Consider the following 26407-nt stretch of genomic DNA (forward strand, 5'->3'; position numbering starts at 1 on the left):
CTTGCCCATAAAAACGAACGTTTCAAAACCAGGGTAGAAAATAGCTTATTACTTATTAATTTTGATGTTTTTAAATGTAAAATGCAAACTCAGACAACAATATAATTTTTTTGTGACCCCTTTAAGAAGCTTTTATAACCGTGCCTAAGAGAAAACATTACTGTGCATCTTGAGACAAAACACTGGCACTACATATTTTAAGATATGCCAGTCCAAGTTGCTTTCAGTTAAAACACCTCAAACATACATTTTACTCTGAGACTAGAATCAAGCCTTGTCTGTGAAACCAGGGGTTAATGTATCGATATGTCCTTTCTTTGAGTCACCTGATTTGCCTGTTGTTTACGTTTTGAGTAAAGACATTTGTTAGTGTAATGCCTCAAATTGAATTACCCAAAGCAGTGAAGGTCACCGTTTTTTATTGGTCTGTTCATGGCAGAAATTTGTGAAAGGTGTGGTGAGTCAGCAGTATCATGACATAAATGTGCAATACCACATTTATTATGAATTCTGCTGCTTCACCTGTAGAGAGACATGAAGGCTTCAGTAACTGTGCTGCTCTTCTTGAGTCTCTTTGAGCTGAATCTCAGCGTCTACAGATATCACGCTTTCGTGAACGAGACGGACTCCTGGGAAAACGCACAGAGGCATTGCAGAGCGCGCTACGATGACTTGTCCACTGTCAGAGAAAAAGATTTACAGAAGCTCTCTAACAATCCTCTAATTAAAGATAATTTTTTTTGGATTGGACTTGAGAGAGACGGTGAAGACAATAACAAGTGGATATGGTCCGAAGGCGGGCGGGCGAATATTACGTTTTGGAACCAGGGAGAACCAAATCATGATAATGAAAAATGTGGCGCTGTCGATAAAAACACATATAAACTGTGTGACGGCGACTGCTCTTCGCGTCTAGGATTTTACTGTATGACGGCCTTTGAGCTGATCCTGGTGCAGAAGGAAAGCACATGGGAAGAGGCTCTGCAATACTGCAGACAAAACCACATCGACCTGGCCATACTAAACTCAGAAGACATTATGGAAGAAGCGCAGATAAACAGCACAGATGCCGAGACAGATGAAGTGTGGATCGGTCTGCGCTTTCTCGCTGGTCACTGGTTCTGGGTAAATGGAGAAGATCTGGGCTATAAGGTCTGGTCTGCGGGTGGAGAGCCCCAGTGTCCTGCCATGGATCAGCGCTGTGGAGTTTATAACCGAACACAGAACGCTTGGAAACCGGCAGACTGTGAACAGAGACTTAACTTTCTCTGCGTCAAGAAGGGATACACCAGAGTCGATTAATCTTTGAAGGTTAGCAGATACTGTGAACGGGGACTTTCTTGCAGAGTCATTTTCAGAAACATTAACTTTCTTTGCTTTGTTTGTAATGGCTGAATATCATGATGGAATTGACAATGTTTTCCCGAAGCTATAGCCAGTTTTACAGACAGTAAGTTGCTCAAAATGTTGACTTGTTTAATGCGTATGAAATCCATTTTTAGCAGCACTCATGTAACTTATTTTATTCAATGCATAGAAATGTTAAAAAGCTGATTTATAAAAAATATATATTTTTTATTTAATATTCACTATTATTTTGGTGGCAGCACAAGTCTCGCTGTGTGTGACACTGTAGCAACTTTTATTATACCAGTCTGGTTGTATATATATATAAACATTTATAAATTTAAGGTTTGGGCCTCCTTTAAAATTAATAAATGGCTTTGTTTTTTTTATACATCGTGTGTGTATATATTGTGATTTTTAGTGACAAATGTCAATTATTTAAACATGCAACCTACCATTTCTTTAAAATCAACACTTTTGTGAGAGGAAAACAAAGAAATAAGTTGTCATTTTTTTTAAACATACTTTTTAAAAGACACCTGATTTTTGGTAACAGGAAAAGAAAAATGCATCCATGTCCCACTTTGAAACCTTGTAAAAAAAAAAAAAAAAAGGTTACATGAGATTGACCAATATACATTTTGAATAGTGGAATGTGTGTGTTATTAGATTCAGTGTTGAAAAAAGATAATAAATTAGTTTAATTTTTTTAAGTTACAACAGGCAAATGTCACTCTTTCAGTGGAATGGCCCATATATATATATATATATATTAGTCTATTGTACCATTCCCGCCTCAATCTGTAGGTCGGATTCTATCAAGGACTTGTAAAATGTTTTGAATAATTTACATTCAGAATAATTGAATCAAAAATTGACAAAGTTAATTTGACTCATGCAAGAAGATATTCTGGCATCATTAACCTAATTGATTTTTTTGAGTAACTGAATTTTAATTTTTTTTCACAAATTCCCTACATTTTCAATTTTATGTCTAATAATATTATTTGTCATAAATTACTTTGTAGGTGTTGGTGTAGAACAATGTATACAAACTGTGTGTGCTGGTTTTAGAAAAAAAAATACGTTTCTCCAAAATTTTCTAAAACACTGTTTTATTATTTGGGTCTTTGAACTGGACAGCAAAAAACTTTGTCATCGCTGTCGTCAAATTTGAAATTGTGGGTTTATATGGTCAGACACTGAATGTGTTATTAAAGGGGAAATATTATTAAAGGGTTGGTAAAATGCCATTTTCACAAGATGTAAAATAAATCTCTGAGGTCCCCAGTGTGTGTATGTGAAGTTTTAGCACAAAATACCCCACAGATATTTTATATAGCATGTTAAAGTTGTCACTTTTTGAGGGTTTGCAATAACGCACTGTTTTGTGCCTGGCCCTTTAAATGCAAATGAGCTGCTGCAGAGGGCGGGGTTTCAAGAGCTGGTGTGTGTGTTAGCAGCTTCATAATATTGGCTGCGATTACCTCACGCAGACACACTAAAGCCTAGTTCACACTACAGGATTTTAAGCCCGATTTAAGCCCGATTTGCAAATCGTTGAGCTCGCCGACAGGTCGGGTTGTTATCGCGTGCAAATCGCGGGGGATTAGCGGCCGATGAACGCTCGCCAATCTGTTAGTATGAAAGAGCCAACAACGCATCAAAGACGCTCGCAGACGCCTCGCGGACGCGTCGCCGAGCCCAGAAAAATATCTAGCATGCTAGATATCTGGAGCTGTCGCACGACTCAACCACATGTGATGCCATGAGCTACAGCCAATCAGAGCAAGGCATGGGTTGAGGTCACTGGGAAAATACCGTTTATACTGTCTATGGGAATTTTATTTATTTTTTTCCAGAGCAAATCATCGCGCAAACAGTTTGCAGCACTAATTTCTGTCTGACGTCCATATTCAAACAAAGACTCGCGTGTTGTGTACTTGTGTTCTTCTTCGCTGGGTAGTGGCGCGCGTGCTGTATTGCGTCATTTCCGGTTCGTTTTATCGCGTGATTTCTTCGTGATAAAACGTGGTTTGTAGACAAGATAGAATCGTTGGCTGACAGAGTTGTTGTCACCTCGTGTAGTGAGTTACCTCCTGTTGCGGATCAATCACGTTGTGTCGTGTGGTTTGAACAGCTCAACAACTTGAACACTCCTGATTTCACAGAGAGCAAGTCATGTAGTGTGAACTGCACAGTTCAGCCCGACGTTTTAAAATCCTGTAGTGTGCACTTGCCTTAAAATGACAGAAACTGTTCTGCCTTTAATGTTAAAACGGAGTCAGACAAAGATGGAGAGACAAGAAGAAGTGACAACATGTAGAATGCAACAGGACGTCTCTGAATGGTTAGTTGATGAATTTATGTTGCTGATGTAATGCTAAAGTTTGAGCTGACTCACAAATGTACTCTTATACAACAGCTTTTCCTCTTCTCAACATGGAGTCCGTGTTCACGGGGGCGGGGTTTAAGTACATTTTAGGCTTAGAGTGCCGAAGTTATGACGTCACTTTGTAGGCCAACCCGGAAGTTAGCGGCGCATGGGTTCCCTCGATCGAAAAGCTATGCATTTTCCCCATAGACTTTTGGAAAATCGCCAAAAATAAGATCTGTGTTCAACAAAGAGTTGTGACCCTTACACGTTTTGTCTATCAAGATAATCTTTACAAGTTAATCCAAAATGTATACATTTTGAAGCCTAAATAAAGCCGTCAGATATAAAATGCTAACGGTAGGCTATAAACGGACTACAGCACACCACTCTGACCATGGTCGCGGATCAACGTCATCATCAAGCGTTCATTATGATCTGCGCTGTGTATGAACCCTATGGTATGAACTTATCCACTTTTTCATGAGAAATATTGCCCATTCGTTTTTTCCAAAAATGTTAGAAAATAATTTTGTTTATGCGTGCCTCTATGAGATTTTTTTATCTTTTGTTAATGTTTTATTTATTCGTTTATTATTTTGTTAGTTTATATAAACCTTAATATTATTTTCTTTGTGATTAAGATTATTATGCCGGATCATTGTGCCCCAAATAAACTTTAATAAAGATTATCTTTCACTGTATTATGTTTGATTGTATGTTTGCATCCCATTTGCTAATTCGCCAGAAAAAAACGAGCATCTTTCATTCAACGACTTGTGGTTGCATCTCGGGACAAAACAAAACACCATTGTCGAACAGTCTCGCCACAGAAATAAAGAACGTGAGGCTGAAACGCGGGTTAGTAGTGAGAGATTTCCTGTTTGTCATGATGACGTCTAAAGTCCCCGCCAAAGGATGTAGTCCCTTTTAGCAACTTGTTAGCAACCACCGTTTTTAAGTCACAATAAATTTTTTAAAAATCACAAGCAGGTTATAACTGGTGTGTTTTATGTCATAGATCAAAACGTGAAAATATTTAGAGGCTTTGTTAACCACAGACCTTATTTCAGGCGATTTAGCAAAAACCCATTCAAAAAACCCATAGACTTTAGGGCGAGGGAACCGGAAGTGCTAAAATGCTAACTCACTTCCGCGTTTTGGCCTACAAAGTGACGTCAGAACTTCGGCACTCTATGATACTGACACTAACCAGTGAGGAATGTCGTGTAATCCCTACCAGCCGTTTGTTGTAGTCCTTTTCTTTAAAAGCAAATATCTTCCTTTGAACTTTGAGCATTGTAACTTTGCAGATGTTGTTTATGCTCAAACAGCAACAATACACACTAACTAAAGTTTGAAAAGTGAAATCATACTTTACCACCCCTTTAACATTTACCAAAATCAAGGTTTTTGACCTGCCAATATCAAAGGAAGCCGTTTATACAACAGTTTTCAACTAAAAACGGAAAAAAATTTATTCGTTTTGGCCGTTCATTTACACGACAACAGTGTTTTGCTGGCAAAATGGGTACTTTCACTACCATGATTTAACTCAAATACAGAAATATTAATAATCAAAACATGGCATTGTGTGTATGCAGTTCTGTAGCATGTGCTTAAAAACATAATATCAGAATCAAACAGAATGTTTTTTAAAAATGTAATTTCAGGAATGCACTCCCCGCCACCATAATACCATACCTGCCAACATGTACGCATTTTTCGTACTCGGCACGCATTTTGACCCATAAGTACGCTTGTACGATTGGCTGCTCTCTGGGTACGCATTTTGTTGCTTCTCGCATTTCGCCGTTCTCTTACGTAGAGTTCTCTCGTACTGCGTCGAAGAACGCTACGGGAAAGATATTTCTTTGTCGAGATTGAAGCCAAAAATTAATCCTTAATTTTGTAATATTGTAAAACGCTTTTCTGAAGCATACAACCTAGGCGGAGCAATACAGCTCACCCATTGGCTGCTCTGCCAGAAAAGCACAGCCTATGCGAGGCCAGGACGCTGACCAATGAGGACGCTTCGCGCCCTTCTGCGTCACCTCCCGCCCAAACAGGCGTGGCCTAGGCCTATAAATACGAGCATAGCTGTCTAACACGCCGATTTTCTTAAATTCACGAAGCTGCACGCATCGTTGGATTGGATTCGAGCCACCACAGCCGTTTGGATACAAGCACCTCAGCAGGACGCGCCTCTTACCTGAAGCCGCTGGTCATCGCCGCCTTCAGCCGCCGTTCCCTGCTGCGCTTCTCCGGCGTGGAATATCCTTTACATTATGTGTGTGTGTTTTGTGTGTGTGTTCGCCGTCGCGTCACACAGTTTTTCCACACTAAAAGAGCCGAGCGTCTTTTTCAAGATGTCTCGCACCTCCTGTGGCTCGTGTAGAGCCCCGCTCAGCGACAGGGACCACGTGCTGTGTTTCCTGCCTGTGAGTATCACGCAGCTTCAGCTCTCGTCGATGGCGGCTGCCATCGCTGTAATTTGATGCCTACGGTGACTCTGCGGACTCGCCTGGCGTTCATTTACTGAAGCTGCACCCTTTTCCGCCCGCTGTAGTGCCGCGCCGTGAAAAGCGCCGTGCTCAGCGGAGCCCGGAACCTCCCTTCACCACGAGGTGCTCGCCGCTGCTGCCGCTAGCTCCTCCGCCCGCTTCGCTGGACTCTCTGACCGACGGACAAGGGCCGCTGTGTGCCGCCGCGTCCGTCATGGATGAGGAAGATGAAGCCGTGTCTGTGAAGGACGACTGCTGTTCTCTCCTCGCTTCGGGTAGCGAGGGATGGGCGAGCTCCGAGGATCTCCCCTCCCCCGCCGCTCGTGAGCGTCGACGGAGAAAGACCAGCATCGATGCGCTTACCGGCTGGATGGCTGCTTTTCTGCAGAGGAACGTACGTTACCGTCCTCACGACCCGCGCCTTTTTCTTCCTGAATTCACGAAGAAATCGCGGAGTCCCGGAAAGCCCCGTTTTCAGCCAGGATGCGCATTTCTGCTTCGAGGAAAGCTACAGTGTTAAAATCCCGCCGCGGCCGGATTTCACTAAAATGTCTCGCTCGCACAGTCCCAACATTCGCGACCGTGCCAGTGTATTTTGCAGTCACCAAATCGGCATCAATGCCCGTTTGCCTGCACACAGACGCCGTTTTCACGACGCCCCAGGTAAATCTGAAAATGTATTTACTGGTGTCCCGGCCACGGCCGATGGTGTAATGTGTGTATCCGTAATGCCCACGACCTAGTGCCCATTCGTACACACAAGCACAGCCCTACACAATACAGGGCTTGCACACATAAAATCGACTCGTGTCGGTTGTGCTTCACATGTAAGCTAGTGAACGTGCCCGCTTTTCAGTGCCCACAATCACTACACACTGCATGTCCCGTGGTTTCTGTAAAAACGAAACGAATGTACGGTCAGTCGGTTCTGATAGACAGTACTCTCTGTGCTACACGGTGTCCCGGCCATGGCCGATGATGTAATGTGTGTAACTGTATGCCCACGACCCAGTGCCCATCTGTACACACAAGCACAGCCCCGCACAATACAGGGCTTGCACACATAAATCGACTCATTTCGATTGTGCATTATATGTAGTGAGCGTGCCCGTTTTCAAGCGCCCACAATCACTACAAGCTACATGTCACACGGTTTCTATGAAACGAAACCTATGCACGGTCAGTCAGTTCTAATAGACAGTACTTCCCAGTGCTATAAATGTACCCGCGTTCACGCACCCACATTTATTCTCAAACATGCCGAGCCGTACGGGGCTCGCACCGCGCGCTCCCTCTTTCAGCTGAGAGAGCTGAGAGCGCGCGCGGGCTGCCCGCTCGATTAAGCGCGCCCCCGCATCACGCTGCAATGGCGCCCATGTTACAGCACACGACTGCTCTCGTGTCGCCGCCATTTCGCGACCAGAGCCCGGTTTTTCAACCCGTGCAAGCACAGCCCTGAACAACACAGGGTCTGCACACATAAAATCGGCTCATGCCGATTGTGTTTTACATGTAGTGAGCGTGACCCACTGCCAAGTGCCCACAACCACTACACACTGCACGTTCCGCGGGTTTCTGTAAAAACGAAACTAACGAACGGTCAGTCAGTACACAAAAACAGTGTTCCCGGTGTTATAAATGTGCCCGCCACCAAGCGCCCACGTTTATTCACAAACATCACGAGCCCTACGGGACTCGTCCCGCGCGCTCTCTCTCGACACAGAGAGCTGAGCGCGCGCGGGATGCATACTGTGTTAAACATGCCCCCCGCCTCACACGCCACGGCGTCCATGTCACAGCACACGGTTGCTCTCGTGTCGCCGCCATTTCGCGACCAGGGCCCAGATTACATTCAACACCTAGTCACACGTGCAGATGCATGGGAATGACTTCCCGGGGTCTCAGAATGGGTGCTAGAGACTATAAAAAGAGGCTATTCGCTACAGTTTCATCGACGCCCTCCCCGTTTCACGGAGAAAGTCGAAACTACGGTGAAAACAGAAGTAGCACATCTACTTCGAGCCGAAATAGCGAAGCTATTGAGCAAAGGGGCCATAGAGCCTTTATCTCAAGCTCAGAGCGAAGGGGGTCTGTACAGCAGATATTTTCTGGAACCGAAAAAAGACGGGGGTCTCAGACCCATTTTAGATCTCAGGCATCTGAACAAAGCGCTGACAAAGCGAAAGTTCAGAATGCTCACGACCAGAGCTATCCTCGCGCAGATTCGCCGAGGAGACTGGTTTATGGCAATAGATCTGAAAGACGCGTATTTTCATACAAATTGCGTCACGTCACAGGCGATTTTTGAGATTCGCCTTCGGGGCCAGGCATATCAGTACACAGTCCTGCCATTCGGCCTGTCTCTAGCACCTCGTACATTTACAGTGTGCATGGACGCGGCGCTGGCACCCCTGAGACTCCGCGGCATTCGAATTCTGAATTATTTGGACGATTGGCTGATTCTAGCTCAATCACCTTCAGAACGCATCCGCCACAAGACCCTAATTCTCGATCACCTCGAGTGCTTAGGTCTGAGAGTCAATTGGGAGAAAAGTTCACTGTTTCCCAGTCAAAGGATCTCCTTTTTAGGACTGGATCTGAACTCACTGTCTATGACAGCACAGCTGTCATCACAGCGCAGGCAAAATACCCTGCAATGGCGAAATCCTTCCTCAGCGGCCACATAGTGCCACTCAGGAGATTTCAGAAAATGCTGGGCCTCATGGCCTCAGCCTCAACAGTGCTGCAGTTGGGCCTGCTGCGCATGCGCCCACTACAGTTCTGGTTGAGAGCGCGCGTACCGCGCCGAGCATGGTTACACGGTCGTTATCGCCTCAAGGTCACTCAGGAATGCATTTCAGCCCTGACACCATGGAGAGCGTCAGACTGGTACCGGTCAGGTGTAAGCCTGGGGACTTCCTCGAGCCTGAAGGTGGTGTCCACGGACGCGTCCACCTCAGGCTGGGGAGCACTGCTCGACGGCAGTCCGCTCTTTGGCCAGTGGTCAGAGCGAGCCGAACTACCGCACATAAACTGCCTGGAAATGATGGCAGTGGACTTTGCGCTGAGGCGCTTCTGTCCCCGGATAAAAGGACACCACGTCCTGGTCCGCTCGGACAACATGTCGGTAGTAGCCTACATAAACCGCCAGGGTGGCGTGAGATCCCGGAACCTATTCAGGTTAGCGGAACGCATACTGGTGTGGGCCCAGCACAACCTGCGCTCGTTAAGAGCAATGCACGTGCCAGGTCACTTGAACGTAGGCCCGGACAGACTCTCACGGAACAACGTTCCTACGGGAGAGTGGTCCCTACACACACAGACAGTGCGTCTGCTGTGGAAAACGTTCGGCAGAGCGGAAATAGACCTGTTTGCAAACCAGGAAAACGCTCATTGCCCAGAATTCTTTTCGAAGAGCGCGAACGCGCTGGCCAGAGTCTGGCCCCGCCGCCCGCTCTATGCTTTTCCTCCTGTCTCACTCCTGCCTCAAGTGCTGGAGCGTATCAAGGAGAGCGGATGCTCAGTACTGCTAGTTGCTCCATTCTGGACGAATCAGACCTGGTTCCCAGCTTTGATGCGACTGAAAAGTACTGCCCCGTGGCCGATTCCAGTGAGGAGAGACCTCCTCTCACAGGCCAAGGGCTCGATTCTGCATCCTCACCCCGAGCTTTGGTCCCTACACGTATGGGCCATAAACGGGTACCCGCTAACCTCCCAAGAGGAGTGTTAGACACGATCGAACAAGCTAGGGCTCCGTCTACTAGACGGCTCTACGCTTCCAAATGGTCGGTGTTCTCTGGATGGTGTTCAGATCAAGGTCTGTCACCACTTCAGTGTGGAGAACCGGAGATTCTCTCCTTCTTGCTAGAGCTATTGGATAAGGGAAGAACCCCATCCACGCTCAAAGTCTATGTGGCTGCCATATCAGCGTTCGTTAATCCAACGCTTGGCCGTTCACTAGGCAGGAACGACCTGGTGGTCCGCTTCCTGAGAGGCGCCAGGAGGTTAAACCCTCCAAGGCCTCCTTCAGTCCCCGTTTGGGACCTTTCTACAGTGTTGAACGCTATGAAAGGGGCCCCTTTCGAGCCTATTCACTCAGTTGACATGAAACACCTGTCTCTCAAGACCGTGTTTCTTTTGGCTCTCGCTTCAGTGAAGCGTGTGGGAGACTTGCAAGCGCTCTCAGTGAGAGCTTCTTGTATGGAGTTCGGGCCAAACGACTCTATAGTCGTATTGAAACCGAAGCATGGGTACGTGCCTAAGTCCCTCAACACACCGTTCAGGGCTCAGGTCATCTCCCTGTCGGCCATGCCGGCCTCAGAGGACGGAAATAGCTCCCTTTGCCCGGTCAGGGCATTAAGAGCTTACGTGTCCCGCTCCGCTGTTTTTCGACAGACGGAGCAGCTCTTTGTTTCGTTCAGCGGGCGCTCCAAGGGACGAGCCGCAACGAAACAGAGTCTATCTCGATGGGTAGTGGACGCCATTGCGCTAGCCTACGCATCTAGAGGCTTGGAATGCCCTTTGGGCATCAGAGCACATTCCACGAGAGGCATCGCCTCTTCATGGGCTTGGTATAGCGGAATCTCGTTACATGATATCTGTATGGCGGCAGGCTGGGCCTCCCCGTCTACATTTATTAGGTTCTGTAACCTAGAGGTTCCTGCGTTGCAGGCTAAACTGCTCTCGGTCTAGAAGACTATGTATAAGTGTTCCTGCCCCGCGCTGCGGCCCAGGTCACTTCAATGGTAATATGTACAAGTGCTCCTGCCCCGCGCTGCGGCCCAGGTCACTTCAATGCCTAATATGTATAAGTGTTCCTGCCCCGCGCTGCGGCCCAGGTCACTTCAATGTTTAAGCATCACTCACTGACAATGTGTCCCATGAGCATGCTATTACCCTTCATATATATCTATATTTACATATATATGCTATTATGCCTTAAGAGGCACTACTATAAGGGATGATGCTATTAGCCGCTCTCCCTATACTTCTTGGGGTAGGCGCTTGTATACCAGGGCGCGCGCGCCCTTAGGTGTCTGTGTCGATCCAAGAACACGCACGGCGGTTTGCATAGGGTTCCCGTAGCGTTCTTCGACGCAGTACGAGAGAACTCTACGTAAGAGAACGTACTCGGTTACTAACGTAACCTCGGTTCTCTCTAGGAGAGGGAACGAGTACTGCGTCTCATGCCGTGCGTGTCCACGCTGCGTCGCTTCATTGACGAAAATCGGCGTGTTAGACAGCTATGCTCGTATTTATAGGCCTAGGCCACGCCTGTTTGGGCGGGAGGTGACGCAGAAGGGCGCGAAGCGTCCTCATTGGTCAGCGTCCTGGCCTCGCATAGGCTGTGCTTTTCTGGCAGAGCAGCCAATGGGTGAGCTGTATTGCTCCGCCTAGGTTGTATGCTTCAGAAAAGCGTTTTACAATATTACAAAATTAAGGATTAATTTTTGGCTTCAATCTCGACAAAGAAATATCTTTCCCGTAGCGTTCTTCGACGCAGTACTCGTTCCCTCTCCTAGAGAGAACCGAGGTTACGTTAGTAACCGAGTACGATTTCAGTTTCTATGCAATCTATGATGCTGATTCTGCCGCGCTGAGCCACAGTGTTTAAGTGGAGTGAAAAGCTTTCGGCCAATCAGAGCGCTGCATGTTAACCCGCCGCCCACCTACCCCTCTTGTTTACATGCTTCGCGATCAGCGCTCAATTCAGTGCCTCAAGCAACCTTGTTTTCTTGTTTACTTCTTATTTATTCAATCCAGACAATTGCTTGATGAAACATGGATTAAAAGTAAGATAAAATGTATACAAAACGAAATTCACTTTAAAGAAAGGCTTTGTGCTTTCTGTTTGTGCAGTAAGTGCCGCTTTCAGAGCGGTCCGTAACGGAGAACTGTCACGCCCCTAACATAGTTTTTTCCTCATAAATGCGAACACGAAAAAATGAATATTTTATGTTTTGTGGAGAACCAACCCTTCTTCCTCCAGTGGGTTAGTATTACTTTTGGTTTGCGCAGTGTAATTCAGAAGGCTAAGTGTAACCTGGTCTGACTCTCATCTTTAACATTACTACTTAGGCCTATGTATTAGCTCACTCCGCCTCCTATTGGTTAGACTAACAAAAATATGGGCACAAAATATTGGACAGGATATAAGACAACATTTGTTTCAATACATGTACTGCCATTCATCCACTCCATTCCTCTACACAGTAATACTATTTTTTTGTAATCTAGTAGGTACTAGTGATGAGCCAAACAATGTATTTGAATGTAAATTGCATGTATCCTTTGAATTAATTTAGCTAGTGTGTGTGCGTGCGCGTGTGTGTGTGGTGTATCATAATTTGTTCTGTTTTTATTCTATCAAATAAAAAAAGATAACTTGGACTTATAGTGTTCATAATAACTAATTTTGATATTGATAACTGCTGGTTTTTCACATTTATTTAATGTTTTGATTTATTTATTTACAAAGAATGTCCTCAGTTTACTTTTATTTCTGACAAGATTTTCAGGTGAAAGAAGTTTCCATGGGCTATGCCTCCTGTACAAAATGTTTGGAGTGATTGCAGTATTTGAATAAAATTTATGGTCTACTTGTATATGGTTATGGAGTAACTAATACATCTTAATTGGTGAAAGTATATTATGTGTATAATATGTATTATAGCGTTAGGTTTCTCACAGGTGTGTGTGCAACGGTGGAGCGTACATTGGAGGTGGTCTATCAGGTTTGCGCGGGGGGGGGGGGGGGGGGGGGGGGATAGTACTCATAAAATGTCTTCAAGGTTGGCAGGTCTGTAATACTCTTGTGGTTCGAATATTTAGCTTTGGTGAATGAGCCAGTACTGGTATCTTGTTCTTCTCTGGGTTAGTCTTTCTTCAGTTTCTTATTCCAGCGGCACAGAATCTCCTTCCTTTCCTTCAGCAAGAGTAGTGCAGTTAAACTGGATCCTTCAAAACAGAGAGAAGATGACAATCCACTGACACACTCATGCTACAGGCTGAAGAAGTAAATGACAGAAAATGAGCAAATGTCAAAAAAAATACAGTTGATACTTAAGCCACGTTCAAAAAATGTATGAATGTCATTGCATGAGATAATATGACAAAACGTGGCACTTTTTAATCTTAGTTCATCACATTAAAAATGTCAAAATACTATGTCTGTACTCATACATTTTGGTAGAAGTTTGATATGCCATATTTTTTGTTTCATACGCATTGAAATGCAGACATTTTTAAGCGTGCCTCAATTGTACTTTTCAGGGCCACTGTGCACATTAGACATCATATTATTTTACCTAATACAAGAAGTAGTAACCAACCCATAAGCATATATGGGGAATAAATGTACATCGATGCGGGTACTTTAGGTTGGACTGAATCCGTCCCTTCAGACTCGGACCAGTATGGCAACATATGTACAATGCTTATTCCTAAAACAAAAGAAAGAGGACACAAAAAGATTGTGGTTAGTGATTGAAAGCTGCAGAATGTTTTACCCTAATGAGGCTCATTTTCCTGTGTCGTTAAATGCAGTGAGCCGTGACTCTTTATCACAGTTGGACATGCTGCAGCAGGATCTGGCTTTCTCAACACTTTTCCTGACAAACCCTTTCTCAGAAACATGCGCTGCTTAAGACAAGTGTGCTAACTCATTTCCGGCTGGCTCAGATCAGCTTCCAATTTGAAATGAAGCTCTTAAGTCGATTTGTGCAGGCCCGGACACGTGCTTGTGTGTTGAGCAATAATTTGGGATTTACAATGTTAATGTCAGCAAACTTGGTTGTATCATAAATTCTACTGTTTGAAACAGATAAATATGACAAATATTATAATTTTCATTAGCAGTTATTTCTAGAGGACATCAGGACTCAAGTTGAAAATTATGGCAAGACACTAAAAATCAAAAAAAAAAAATTCTTGGGGTTGTGGTCAATTTTCTTTTTTAACATGAAAAATCTTACAAATGCAGAGATGTTTATAGATGTCTACTGTACATACATACCGGTACTGTATGAATTAGCAGTGCAAATCAAAGTTTTAGATACATTTCAACTTCCATAAGGAGAAACTTATTATTTTATGTATTATTGTATTTTATATATTTTTTTAAATGTAATAAAGCATTGACTATCTTATATTTCATAGAAATATTGTTGCTGTTATTCATCTATAATGTCTCCCAACCAGGGAAAAACACATGCAGTCCTAATGCCCTTATTAACAAAGGATTTTTGAAAATAATTATTGAAAATAATCAAATATATATTTCCAAAGCTATCTGATCTCATGTGATGGCATTTATTTTTTTCAAAATTGCCACAGTATCTTAAATAATAAGATCGTAATCATACTGTACCTTCTGTGACAGCAGACAGCAAGTACACTGGAACTGACAGCGTTTGATGCACCCATAGCATTTTCCAGTACGGTGTGCCTGTAAGGCAGAATAACTCGTGTGGATACCTGTAGGACAAACAAACCGAAATATGACCAACACAACCACCACGTTTAGCATATACTGCACTCTTAAGCCCTATTCATATAGGACGGGTTTTCTAATTGGTATTTGACTTATAATTCTTATCACTCTACATCTGTGATTTCATGCACCGATCCGGATGGGACTAACATCTCTGTGTTTTATAGAAGTGGACGTTACAGAAGCTCATCTGCATCACATATGAGACATTTATAGAAGTGGCTGTTTATAATAAACCCACAAAAGTGAGCAGAGTCATCTAGAGAGGTATCTTACCTGACACTGATATAAAAATATCTTAGCAGTTTCCGTAATTGGGCTCTATTTATTCATTTATTCATTAAAAATATTTCGTCAAATGCCATCAATAATGAAATGAAAGCATGAAGAAGAAAAAAAACAGAGAAGCATTAGTAAAATACAATATTATAATTCAGAATTGTGACTTATTTTCTCAGAACTGCGTGATATAAAGTCACAATTGTGTGTTATAATATAAAGTCAGAATTGCGAGTCAGTCTTTTTTTCCTCATAATTGGACTAGATTATAACAGGCAGTTGTGACATTATGGCTGCACGATTAGGCTATGACAAAAATCATAATTGTCGATTATTCCCTTGAAATTGTAATTGCGATTATTAATTACAATGATCACAATTTACATTGACTGATGTTTTGAATATAGCTTTATACCAGTGGTTCTCAACTCGTTTGGCCATGGGACCCACATTTTCACACAAGGAGCGACCCACTTTTTTAGAAATTATATATTATTTCTAAAAAAGTGGGTCGCTCCTTGTGTGAAAATGTGGGATTATGGAAACAACAGTCATCATGGTGAACACACAATACTAACATGAACTGTTAATGAAACATGGAAACTGATGAATAGAATGAACATCATACCTGCATGCAAATCCTTTTCAGCTAGTAGGCCTACATGACACACCAGTAACGGGATTTATTGGTATTTTACTTTTATTTCGTGACTTAGGCTACTAATTTACAACGCAACGACGTTCAGACTTTGCATGCTTGTAGTTTATTTTGCGTTTTATATAGTGAAGCGATATACAGCGTGCGCCGCCGCATTTGCACGTGCAATTGAAGTGCGCGCTACAAGCCCGTTTTTCTGAGGTGAGAGACTTTTTATTTTTATTTCCTATTGTGCTGGGTTCTCTGAAGTGGTCGTGATTCTCCTCTCACAACGTCATGCTCTAAACACACTTCTTAAAGGAACACTTCACCTCTGGAAAGATGAATGTGTATTTAAAATGGGTCATTTATGTAGAAGAAATGTGAAATTATTTTTGAATTTGGAGCCTTCTAGACTGAGAAAAGCCAGAAAATGTATTGTTGGCTTATGGGGATGAAAGACAACAACTCCCAGAATGCACTTGCTTCGCTGCCCTAGGAGGCCACGCCTACCGGTAAGAGATCGCAGTAAACAACAAGGCTATGCTACTAGTGAGTCTGCCCAGTATTTTGATGTCGCCCAAAATGTCCAGGATTCGGCTTTTGCGTTCTTCAGTCGCCATTCCTCATGTTTACTGTGACAAGCAGGAACGAGACTGACGGCCGCGGAGAACGATGCGAGCCCGGTGGCGTGATTACTGATGAGTGGCACCGGCGCCTGTGAGACGCACCGGTCTCGTATCTCTCACGGAGGAGCGGGAATTTTCCTAGCAATGTTAAAACGCACATCAAACGATCACTTGTTTAGCGTTCATGTAAACACTACATTCAGATTCACCAATCGGAATGAATTCAGTTAGATTGAAACAAAAGGTGTGCATGTAAACTATGAATGCGACTGCAGAAAGCAAAAGCCGAATCCTGGACATTTTGGACGATCTCGACGGCCGGACATGTCCGGGAAAAAGAGGATGGTCACCGCTACTACTCAGCTTTCTCCACAGAATAAGAAACTGTTAGCTTAGCTTCCAAATAAAGAATGGCTGACACTATATGTACATTCTGTGAGTGAGATCCCTCTATGGGCGGGTTGAAAACATGCGGAACAGCGCCTTCTACTGGATAAATGATGAGCTAGTGTTTGTAGTCTTACCCTTATTCAAAGAAATTTGACTTCCTGCTTTTTATGACGCAAATTGACGATTTTTGCGTCATAAAAAGCAGGAAGTGGAACACTTAAATCCTTATTTCTCCCATCTCAGGGGAAAATAAGGGAATAAACCATGACCATTCGAAAATGTGACTGGGTTTCTAAAGATACAAAGTCTAATGCAAATGGGTGAAGTGTTCCTTTAAGCACGCCGAATAATGTCAGTGGACCTTTTTTTTAAATCGCGGCTTTCAACGATTACGAAATCGTGGCATCCGTAATCGTAATCGCGATTAGAAATTCGATTAATTGTGCAGCCCTAGTTTACATCACGCAATTCTGGGAAATAAGTCCGAATTATGAGATAAAAAGACACAATTAGGCCTACCCTTTTTTCAATGGCGGAAACAAACTTCCATAGACATTCGCATTCAGACGGGATTATTCATTATTCATATCACTATTATTCATTGATGCCTGGATCCAAACATAAAAGACACAAACCTTAGAAGGCCCAGTATATTCCACAGATAAAACTGCACACACACGATTGGTTTACTCTGAAACTCTTCCAGACTGATGAGGAGAAACAGAAGGACATTTCTCTCCATTACCTGTAAAAGGAAAACAGCATTAAAGAATAATACATGTACATATACAAATCATGCAGCTTAAACTCATAGCTCTGAAAAATACACTTTTTTTTAATGAGGCACTTCCTTAAATCTTGATTTGTGGCAACAGTTTGGGAAATATTTCATAATGTCACAAAAAAACAGGAACTAGATTTTAAGAGAAAAATACATGTGCAAATTAGTGCAAATTAAACAGTACATGAATAATAATGTATTATTCCTTGAAATAGTAAGTGCGAGGCTTGTACTTTAGTGCTATGAATGTGGTCTTAATATTTTACCTGCATACAGCGAGGGAAGAGTCTGTACTCCTCAAAACCATCTGCAATGTGAAACAGCTCTAACACAGACAGAAGCTGACAAACGCCCATCACAAAGCCTACAAAATAGAAGGTGCCGGCCTGGGCATCTAACAACACAACACAGGATATCAGAACAGAATATTTTATAAATGTGCCTTAGAAAGAAAAAAAAACAGTACAGGTGTGTATCTTGAGACAAAACAATGGCACTGACTACTATTTTAAGATATATCAGTGCAAGTTGCTTTTAGTTAAAACAGCGCAAAGACATGCATTTTAGTCCGAGACTAGGTTAAAAGGGATAGTTCATCCAAAAATGAAAATTCTGTCATTAATTGACCTTGATTGGAGCTTGATTGACAGGTGATCCGACCAATCATACTTTGCCATCCGGCCATTTTGTTCCACAAAGCAGTCAGGAGAGTTAGTAGATTAACATGGGAGGATTTGAACTTGAGAAACGGAGTGTACTGACGCCTTTCCGCGGTTAAAACAACATTCCTTATGTTCATTCATGTTTATTTGATGCTATAAATGAACTAGAAGGAAGAGATGCACGAGCAGCTTTAAGAGGCTCTACAGAGATCTGTCACGACACCTTAAAGAGCCACAAAACGGTATTTATTGTTTAAAAAATTAACAAATATGAAAGGTGAGACTTTGTTTAATATGTTTAATATCAAAAGTAACCGAAAAGTAAGCTGGTCTGTCCTGTCTGTCAGCGTGTTGTCAGTGTCCTCTCTGCTCCGCGATGTGTTTTTCACTGCGTGAGAACATGGTGTGGCGTGAGAGTGGCAGTAGCTTGCCGGACATAGCGACAGTAACTAAGGGGGGCGGGTCTTTGCGAACGGTCAATTACTCACCTTCATGTCGTTCCAAACCCGTACTACTTTAGTTCATCTTCAGAACTCAAATGAAGATCTTTTTAATGAAATCTGAGAGCTTTCTGTCCCACCATTGACAGCTACGCAACTACCACTTTGACGCTTTAAAAAGTTCATAAATTCTCATTTAAACATTGATATGCGAACATAAACAGAAGCTCAACCAAACCTGCTTGACGCACGAGAACAAACCTCATTGGTTCTTGTAGAAGCTCAAAAGTGCTGCATAACAAGAGAATGAACCTCATTGGTTCTTGCGTGTCAAGCGAATATGCTTGAGCTTCCGTTTACCACAACGGATGTGTGAGTTGATGAATGTTTAAATATGAATAAAAGCCTAAATTAAATCTATTTATCATATAAAGCGACCATGTCTCTTCAGAAATTGTGGACTAAACTGCTCAATTCATATGGATTCGTTTTACGATCTCTTTATGATCTTTTTGAAGCGTCAAAGTGGTAGTTGCGTAGCTGTCAATGGTGGGAAAGAAAGCTCTCAGATTTCATCAAAACGTTTTTCATTTGTGTTCCGAAGATGAACGAAAGTCGTACGGGTTTGGATACGACATGAAGGTGAGGAAATAATGACAGAATTTAAATTTTTGGGTGAACTAACACTTCAAGCCTCATCTCTAAAACCAGCGGGTAAAGTAATGTTTAGCGTTGTTGTGTGTGGAAGTCAAGAGCCCTTTCGTAAGTGTTCTGTTTGGTTGTTACACAACTCCTAACAACCACTTTCTCTAACAACATCTGTGTACAACTGGGACAGCTAAACAAACTGAGTGTTTGTTTAACATACCAGACTATTTACATGAGCAGACATTTCAAATGCTAGCTTATAACTGTTGCTTACCTTCCCCAAAAGAGAGAAATCTGGCTGTCATATTCGCGAAAATCCATGTGTGTCCACAGAACTGAAGCAAATTGTATGAAAATAGATATGCGAGACTGAGGCTAAACCTGCAAAAGATCACATTTAAGTAATAGACTTATACAGCAAATGAAAATAAGTCATTTAAAAACTATGCATTTTCTTATGAAGAGTTTTGGTAATAAGTCTGCAAATTATTCAGTCATTTTTATGCATAATTGAGGTTCATCAACTTTTTATCTTAGGAAGGGTCTTCTATTTTATGATATTTGTAAATAATCCATAATAGAGTGATACATTATTTCAGGACTTGTCAATGGGATTCCAACACTGATCCCAATGCAAAGCTCTCAAGCGATGCGCTGTTGTTATTACATCCTCACCTCAGGAGATCGCGAGAGTTGATCGTATAGCCTAGTGACTTTAACACTCGAACTAACGTAATATGATTTGGTAATCTATTCTAACGTAATGTAAAAGCCTATACGTTTCTATGTAAACAGAATCTTTAGAACGCGTCCCGTGCGTTGAGTTCCATTCAGCCCCGTTTCGGCTAAACGCCTGCAAGAAGCTTTCAGAATCTGACATTTTGTTTTATTTCTTTATTATTAGGCCTATTATTATTATTATACTGGTTAAATACAAAGCTACCATTTTATTTTTTGCTATGCGGCATCCTTGCAACACGAAGTAAAGTCCGGTCTGGTATTTTATCTCGACTATATGCAGATTATGTTTTGGGTGAGGCTGCGCGCTATGACCGGCGAAATTAACAACTGAATGATGTCAACAATACACGTCGATTGAACGATGCTGATATTTACCTCATTCCTCCCAAGCTTCCGTAGTCATGAGACAAAATAAGGCATTAGGGGGAAATCAAAAGTGTGAGGAAGTTTTGATCTCAGAACTCCCCCTCTGACGTCAAAAGGGCAGAGTTGGTTTTCCCAACATACACACAGAGGGAACGTGTGCTTGCCTTCATGTTTGTCTCATATGGCACATAATCAATCAATAGCCTATGTTTTAGTTGTTTATTTGTTTTTACTATTTTAGTATTTCATATATTTTTTGCAATAGATCGATACTTCTAATGATATTTTTAATTTCAGTATTTATGTGAATTTTTGTTCAAATTGATTTTTAAAGTTCTAGGCTATTTACTAGTGTTATTTACAAATTGTAATAATTTGCATTGCAATTAATAATGAAGAAACCAGATGATGTATTCAACATGCCGTCATGAATTTGTATCTCGGGTGCAAGCTTCAGTCCGATCTGAATGTCTGATTTTCCTGTTAAGTCGTTATTGTTTTTTTAGATTTTTACTATAATCTGTAATATTTAAATGTGGATAATCTTAAGGGCTCACCTAAATGGGTAAATAAGGGAAATCTACAAAAAGACTATCAACATGCTTGTTAAGAGACATTTATGTTGAGAAATGGTCCAAACACATCTGACTTTCTTTCTTCTGTTAAACAGAAAAGGAGAAATTTAGAAGAATGGTTACACTGAGCTGTTAAGCTCCAAAATGTACACAAATTGTATTGCATAAAAGCATCATAAATGTCTTCGATAAAACACATGTACTATATTCCAAGACTTCAAACTGTTTTTATAAATCTGAGAGGTTTGTATTCGTTTTTTTTCCTCAGCTGTTTTTTTTTTTTTTAACAGTATTTGCACATCTGATTTGCCTCTCAAATGGAAATTTCTTAACTATTTCAATGTGGACAACCTTAAAGGGTTAGAACACCAAAAACAATGTTTACTCACCGACAAATCTCTGACTTTCTATCTTCTGTGTAACATAAGAAAATAATCTGAAATAGGCCTATGTCTGTTTTTTTTTTTTTATACAATGACCATACAATATCATACAGTCCATATACAATGACAGTCCATTTTCTTAAATGTTTTCCAAACATATCTTCTTTTATGTTAGTAATACAGTTTTGAGATGGCGGAATTAAAAAAGAATAATTTGGGGCTCTTTTCTCTAACGTTCAACCAAATCTCATTGCATTTTTTAGATCCTATATAATTATTAGTTTAACCATTTACATAAATAAAGTTGCATATGGGTTTTTTGGTTCTGGTTTTGTAAAAGAAAAAGGAAAACAAGTTTTCTCTTATTATAATTTAAAATAAAACTATTTTTGGGCCCTATTTTAACGATCTGAAATGCAGTCAAACTCGAAACGCAAGAAACTTTGTAGGCGGATCGCGCAAATCTAAAAGTAAAATGTGTTGGTCTGAAGTAGCTACATTATTCATAGGTGTGGTTTAGACTTAACATGCAATAAACCAATCAGAGCGTCCTCTCACATTCCCTTTAAGAGCAGGCGCGCTTGTTCCATGGCATATTGCTATTATAATGGCGGGTTTGCCAGCGCACGCAACTTACATGATGGTAACGGTGATTTCCCAGTCTTCAGAATTTTGTTTCCTGGTTCTTGACGGACAACACACTTTGTCAGATGTCCTTATATATATCTATGTGTCTCGCCACTATTGATCAAACAGGTTTGATCTGTCATAATTAGCCTGAATAATTTGGGTAAATGTGTAAGCTATGCCTATTTATGCCTATTATCTTCATGGACACCACAATGATTTCCCTCATGTGGTAATATTTTTCCTTGTAATAATGTACGGTTTGCAAAAATAGGAACTGCTGCGTCTGTGTAGATGAGAGAAGCAAAGTGAATGCGCGTGTTGTGCACACAATAGGTCAATATGCGCCCTTAAAATAGCATCTGAATAACGTACCACTGACTTTAGACTGGGTTTTTCCTGGTCAGTGGCGGAATTGTTCTGAAACTGCAAAATATCACCAGGGAACGTTTGCTCAGGAACACGCCTCCTCTTTTCGATGAACCACCCCCGCGAGCGCAAGTTCATTCCCTAATTTACTAACGTGTGTCTGTGGAGGGAAATGTCCGCTGTGCGCGGGTGCAAAATAGAAATTATACATGCCTTGGTGTACAAAGTCAATTGCGCTGGGTGCAAGATAGGGCCCTTTGAGTGTTTAACATGGTAATGGATATGACAATGTTAATGTATTTGGTATTGGCAGAATAGGTCTGCCAATACCAAATAACATACATGGATTACCCGTAGCAGATCTATACAGGTGGAGCTGGGGAAGGTGGAGGGTTTCTGAAAGATGGGCAAGGCTGAGGCTGAACAAGTATTTGAAGGTTGATCAGCGAGCTCATTGGCTGCGGATGCAGCAGGAACCAATCAGCTGTGCCGTATAAAGAATCATGTGATTACAAGCTGATAGAGTTACAAGGACCAATCAGCCTCCGCCATCTAGTTTCATGACAGAACTATGGATTTTTAAAAAAGTAATCAAGTAATTTTTTGCACTTTATGCCCTATAGCCTATGTTATTATAGTTTCTCCTAGTTTTCAAATAATCTGTTTTGTGTTTACTGCTGTAATGCTCCAATGTCCCATTTCTGTTCTGCCTTGTCTTATAACATGTAAAAAATAGTTTGCTACTGTACTTTTGGTCTATAATGTTTTTGAGGAACATTTACATTACGTTTGAATATTTTTTTTCTTTCTAAATTTGCTTGAGGGTATAGCCTTTTTCCTTTGTTGGTAGAAACAAATGAATTTAGATTTATTTAGACAAAACTTTCATTGCTCTGCGCTGTATTCGTATCATCTGTTAGGACATTACTGCTGAGGCTGCAGTGGGAGATCAGCTATGGATATGGAGACTTTTGTCATGGTGCTGCTTTTTTGAGTCTCTTTGGACTGAACTCCAGTTATAGAAAACACCTTTATGTGAAAGATAAAAATGAATTGGAAAGATACACCGGAGTACTGCAGAAAAAAACGTCTCGGTTACGCATGTAACCCTTGTGCCCTGAAGGAGGGAATGGAAACGTTACGTCAGACGTGATCTGACGAATTGGGGATCTTGCCTGAGAGCCCAATCTCCTTTGAGTGTAAACTAAACGAGCCAACGCACATTGGCGTGCGAGATTTGCATCACACGCTCAGCCCTGCAGCGCGGGTATAAATACCAAAGCAGATGAAACTCACATTCAGGTTTTCGCTGAGGAGCCGAGCCAGTGACCCGGCCGCTCAGTGGTGGTACAGCAATTGTGGCGACGGGACGTAATGTTACATACGTAACGAGACGTTCCCTATCAGTCAGTCATGTTCGACGTTACGTCAGACATGATCTACCCTACCAATTGGGATCCCACCACTATTACCCCAGTGTAGTGACGGGGACACTATACTGTCAAAGAGCGCCGTCCTTCGGATGAGACGTTAAACCGAGGTCATGACTCTCTGTGGTCATTAAAAATCCCAGGATGTCCTTCGAAAAAGAGTAGGGGTGTAACCCCGGTGTCCTGGCCAAAATATTCCCAGTGGCCTCTGTCCATCATGGCCTCCTAATCATCCCCATATACTGATTGGCTTCATCACTGTCTCCTCTCCACCAGTAAGCTGGTGTGTGGTGGGCGTTCTGGCGCAATATGGCTGCCGTCGCATCATCCAAGTGGATGCTGCACATTGGTGGTGGTTGAGGAGATTCCCCCTTCTATGTAAAGCGCTTTGAGGTCTCAGAAAAAGCGCTATATAAATGTAACAAATTATTATTATTATTATTACTGCCCCTTCCAGCTCTCCGCATAAGCCACCTGATCCCCCCGCACCTACTGGGGCGGAAGATGGGACAGGGCTTTAAGCCGAGAAAGTCAATCAAGCTGTTCCGCATGACCCATACAGTGAGATTATTGGATAACACTGGGAAAGCGTGGAAAGGGATGTGTATCCTGCCAGTAGGGAGGAGGTATCATATGGAAATTACACATGTGGACTGGCCATTAGGGCACTAGCTCCGGTTAGGGGGGAGTCAACACTAGTAGGGACGACAGAGCTGACTCTGCCAAGGGAAAGACATGGGCTCGCCGACAGGGAAGCCGTACCGTGGAAGAATACACATATGGGATCACAACATATGGGCACCTAGCCTAGCACAGGGGTCAACCATTGGGCGTACTTACGAGTGTTTGGGCTGGCGTCGGACGCCCCGCCACGTCTGACTGCCGAGGGTGGTGCAGGAACTCAACAGGGTTTGCCAGCTGGGGAACTCAACTGAGGAGCAAGATAAGCACGCGTATCTGGTCCTAGGAGGGGAATGGTGCAGCAAGCGAGACACCGAGCGGGTCCCCGGCGTTCACAGGCCACTTGGGGCGAGTACACCAGAGAACATCGGCTATACACAAAGACTGTAAAATCTGACAAACGTGTTGGGTGTCACCCAGCCCGCAGCTCTACATATTCAGTCTTTTTGTCTTTCAGTTAGTTTGAAATATAAGCAATATCCAGTATTCTCTTTTCACTGTTTTAATTGTTTTCCTACAACTTGCTTGTAGCCTCTGGTATTCCAGTAAAAAAAAAAAATATTTGAGACGTTTCTTTAATGTTTTGAATGCTTGATTTCTTATTTTAATTTCTTAATTGCCTAGTACATTCTTCAGACCACCAAGGTAGGCTAATATTTTTCCTTTCTTTCTGCCTGTGCTCCTCTGGATACTATTTTTTTGCATTATATATTTTGCATTATATATTTCTGCTACTAGACTCTCTGCATGTTATCCAAGCTTTTGTTGTTAAAATTATTATTTGTATAACATAATGATTTAAATAACACCCAGTTTGCTTTATCAAAACACACTTTTTCACCATTGATTTGCTTGTATTGCCTTATTATAATATAACATCTACTGTTACTGGGCAAGAGACAAAATCAAGGGAATGTCATGTGTGATCAAAGTAGTACAGCCCAAATCGCTATCATGTGCTGAAAAAAAAACAGAGGAGTACACATCCACATACCTACAAATCTTTACATTTTAGCTGTAGATCTTCTTCTTCTGTCAGGTTTACTGTCTATGGGTTTTATGGCAGTTTACAGTCAAAGTGTATTACCGCCATCTACTGGACTGAGGTGCAATCAAATGGATATCATTAACAAAAAAAATCCTATTTGCTCATTTTGTTTCTTTGATAAATGTTATCATAGCATTAGTGATGTTTTTTTTATCTAGTCTCACATAATAATGTTTCTAAAGAAAAGGCTTTTTTGACTGCATTCACTTCCCTCTTCAGTTTTTCTCTTTGTCTGGAGAATATGCACCTTAAAAGAACATGATACACATTTAATCCAGTATGGCCTATTCTCAGTCTTGTAAACCAAACATCTCCCTCCCTGTCTGTTTGGATAACTATGTTTGCTACTTGAGATATATTTTTGTATATTGTATTGTGTCTAACTTTCTTCTCCTTGTCCCATTCAGCTTGCCATGTTACCTTTGAGTTTAATGCCTACCCTACCTTAACTTCTGATTTACTGAGAGACATGAAATGACATGAAATTTTCACTTTCTGAGGTTTTTCAACATTAATAGGTTTTCCCTTAGCCTGTAGGCTATATGGTCCCCCATGTGGCTAGAAATTTCAATCGGTGTAAACTGAGCTTTGGCTATCTTTCTCTGGCTTTTCTCTGCCCTAAACGCAATGCACAGACAGCCAGCTGGTTGAACGAAAGGTTATGTGTTCATAAACATAATTTAAGTAAGAAATTGAATTATCAAATGAAATAATAAAACTGCAAATTCTTCACTGTATGAATGAAACGTATACTGATTCTACAGACTGCTGTCACTTTAAGAACTACAGAAATGCAGGGATATAGAATATACGATACACATAGAAGAACCTTGTGTTTTTGACACTTTAAATGCAATAAGACGATGAAGAGAATTTAGTTTAGTGCACGTGGGACATTCTACCAGAAACGTACATTTCCACTTAGAAAAATCTTGGGGGAAAAAATATCTTATTCTTAAATCTGAATGTTGAGTCATATAGAGGACATGTTAAACTATGAGAAAA

General features: G+C 42.0%; 2 protein-coding genes across 3 annotated transcripts; one reads left to right on the forward strand and one right to left on the reverse strand.

Annotated features, from left to right (window-relative positions):
• The first annotated feature begins 395 nt into the window (after positions 1-395).
• On the forward strand, positions 396-1985 carry LOC306991858 (putative C-type lectin domain family 20 member A). Its single transcript, XM_079600093.1, has one exon. It carries the CDS (start codon positions 535-537, stop codon positions 1300-1302), a length of 768 nt encoding a protein of 255 aa, XP_079456219.1. The 5' UTR covers positions 396-534; the 3' UTR covers positions 1303-1985.
• A 3193-nt stretch (positions 1986-5178) lies between these two features.
• Positions 5179-25386, reverse strand: hacd4 (3-hydroxyacyl-CoA dehydratase 4). 2 transcript variants are annotated; one of them, XM_079600103.1, is made up of 8 exons: positions 20299-20396; positions 19457-19563; positions 17699-17826; positions 17287-17396; positions 14594-14700; positions 13533-13667; positions 13036-13182; positions 5179-5425 (listed from the first exon to the last, which is right to left on the reverse strand). In XM_079600103.1, exons 1-7 carry the CDS (start codon positions 20301-20303, stop codon positions 13100-13102), a joined length of 675 nt encoding a protein of 224 aa, XP_079456229.1. In that variant the 5' UTR covers positions 20304-20396; the 3' UTR covers positions 5179-5425; positions 13036-13099. The 2 variants fall into 2 exon arrangements, with proteins under 2 accessions (XP_079456229.1, XP_079456230.1); XM_079600104.1 differs by lacking the exon at positions 20299-20396 and adding an exon at positions 25349-25386 and having other exon boundaries at positions 5379-5425.
• Positions 25387-26407: the final 1021 nt, after the last annotated feature.

The sequence above is a fragment of the Phoxinus phoxinus genome (assembly GCF_949152265.1).
Source record: "Phoxinus phoxinus genome assembly, chromosome: 2".
Classification (NCBI taxonomy): domain Eukaryota; kingdom Metazoa; phylum Chordata; class Actinopteri; order Cypriniformes; family Leuciscidae; genus Phoxinus; species Phoxinus phoxinus.

Excerpts from the sequence above, each read along its gene's own strand:
- LOC306991858 (XM_079600093.1), top strand. The coding sequence starts at position 535 with ATGAAGGCTTCAGTAACTGTGCTGCTCTTCTTGAGTCTCTTTGAGCTG.
- hacd4 (XM_079600103.1), bottom strand. Across the intron at positions 17,397-17,698 it reads TCTTCCCTCGCTGTATGCAG|GTAATGGAGAGAAATGTCCT; the intron begins GTAAAATATTAA and ends TTCCTTTTACAG. Across the intron at positions 13,183-13,532 it reads GTTACTACTTCTTGTATTAG|GATCCAGTTTAACTGCACTA; the intron begins GTAAAATAATAT and ends TCTGTTTTGAAG.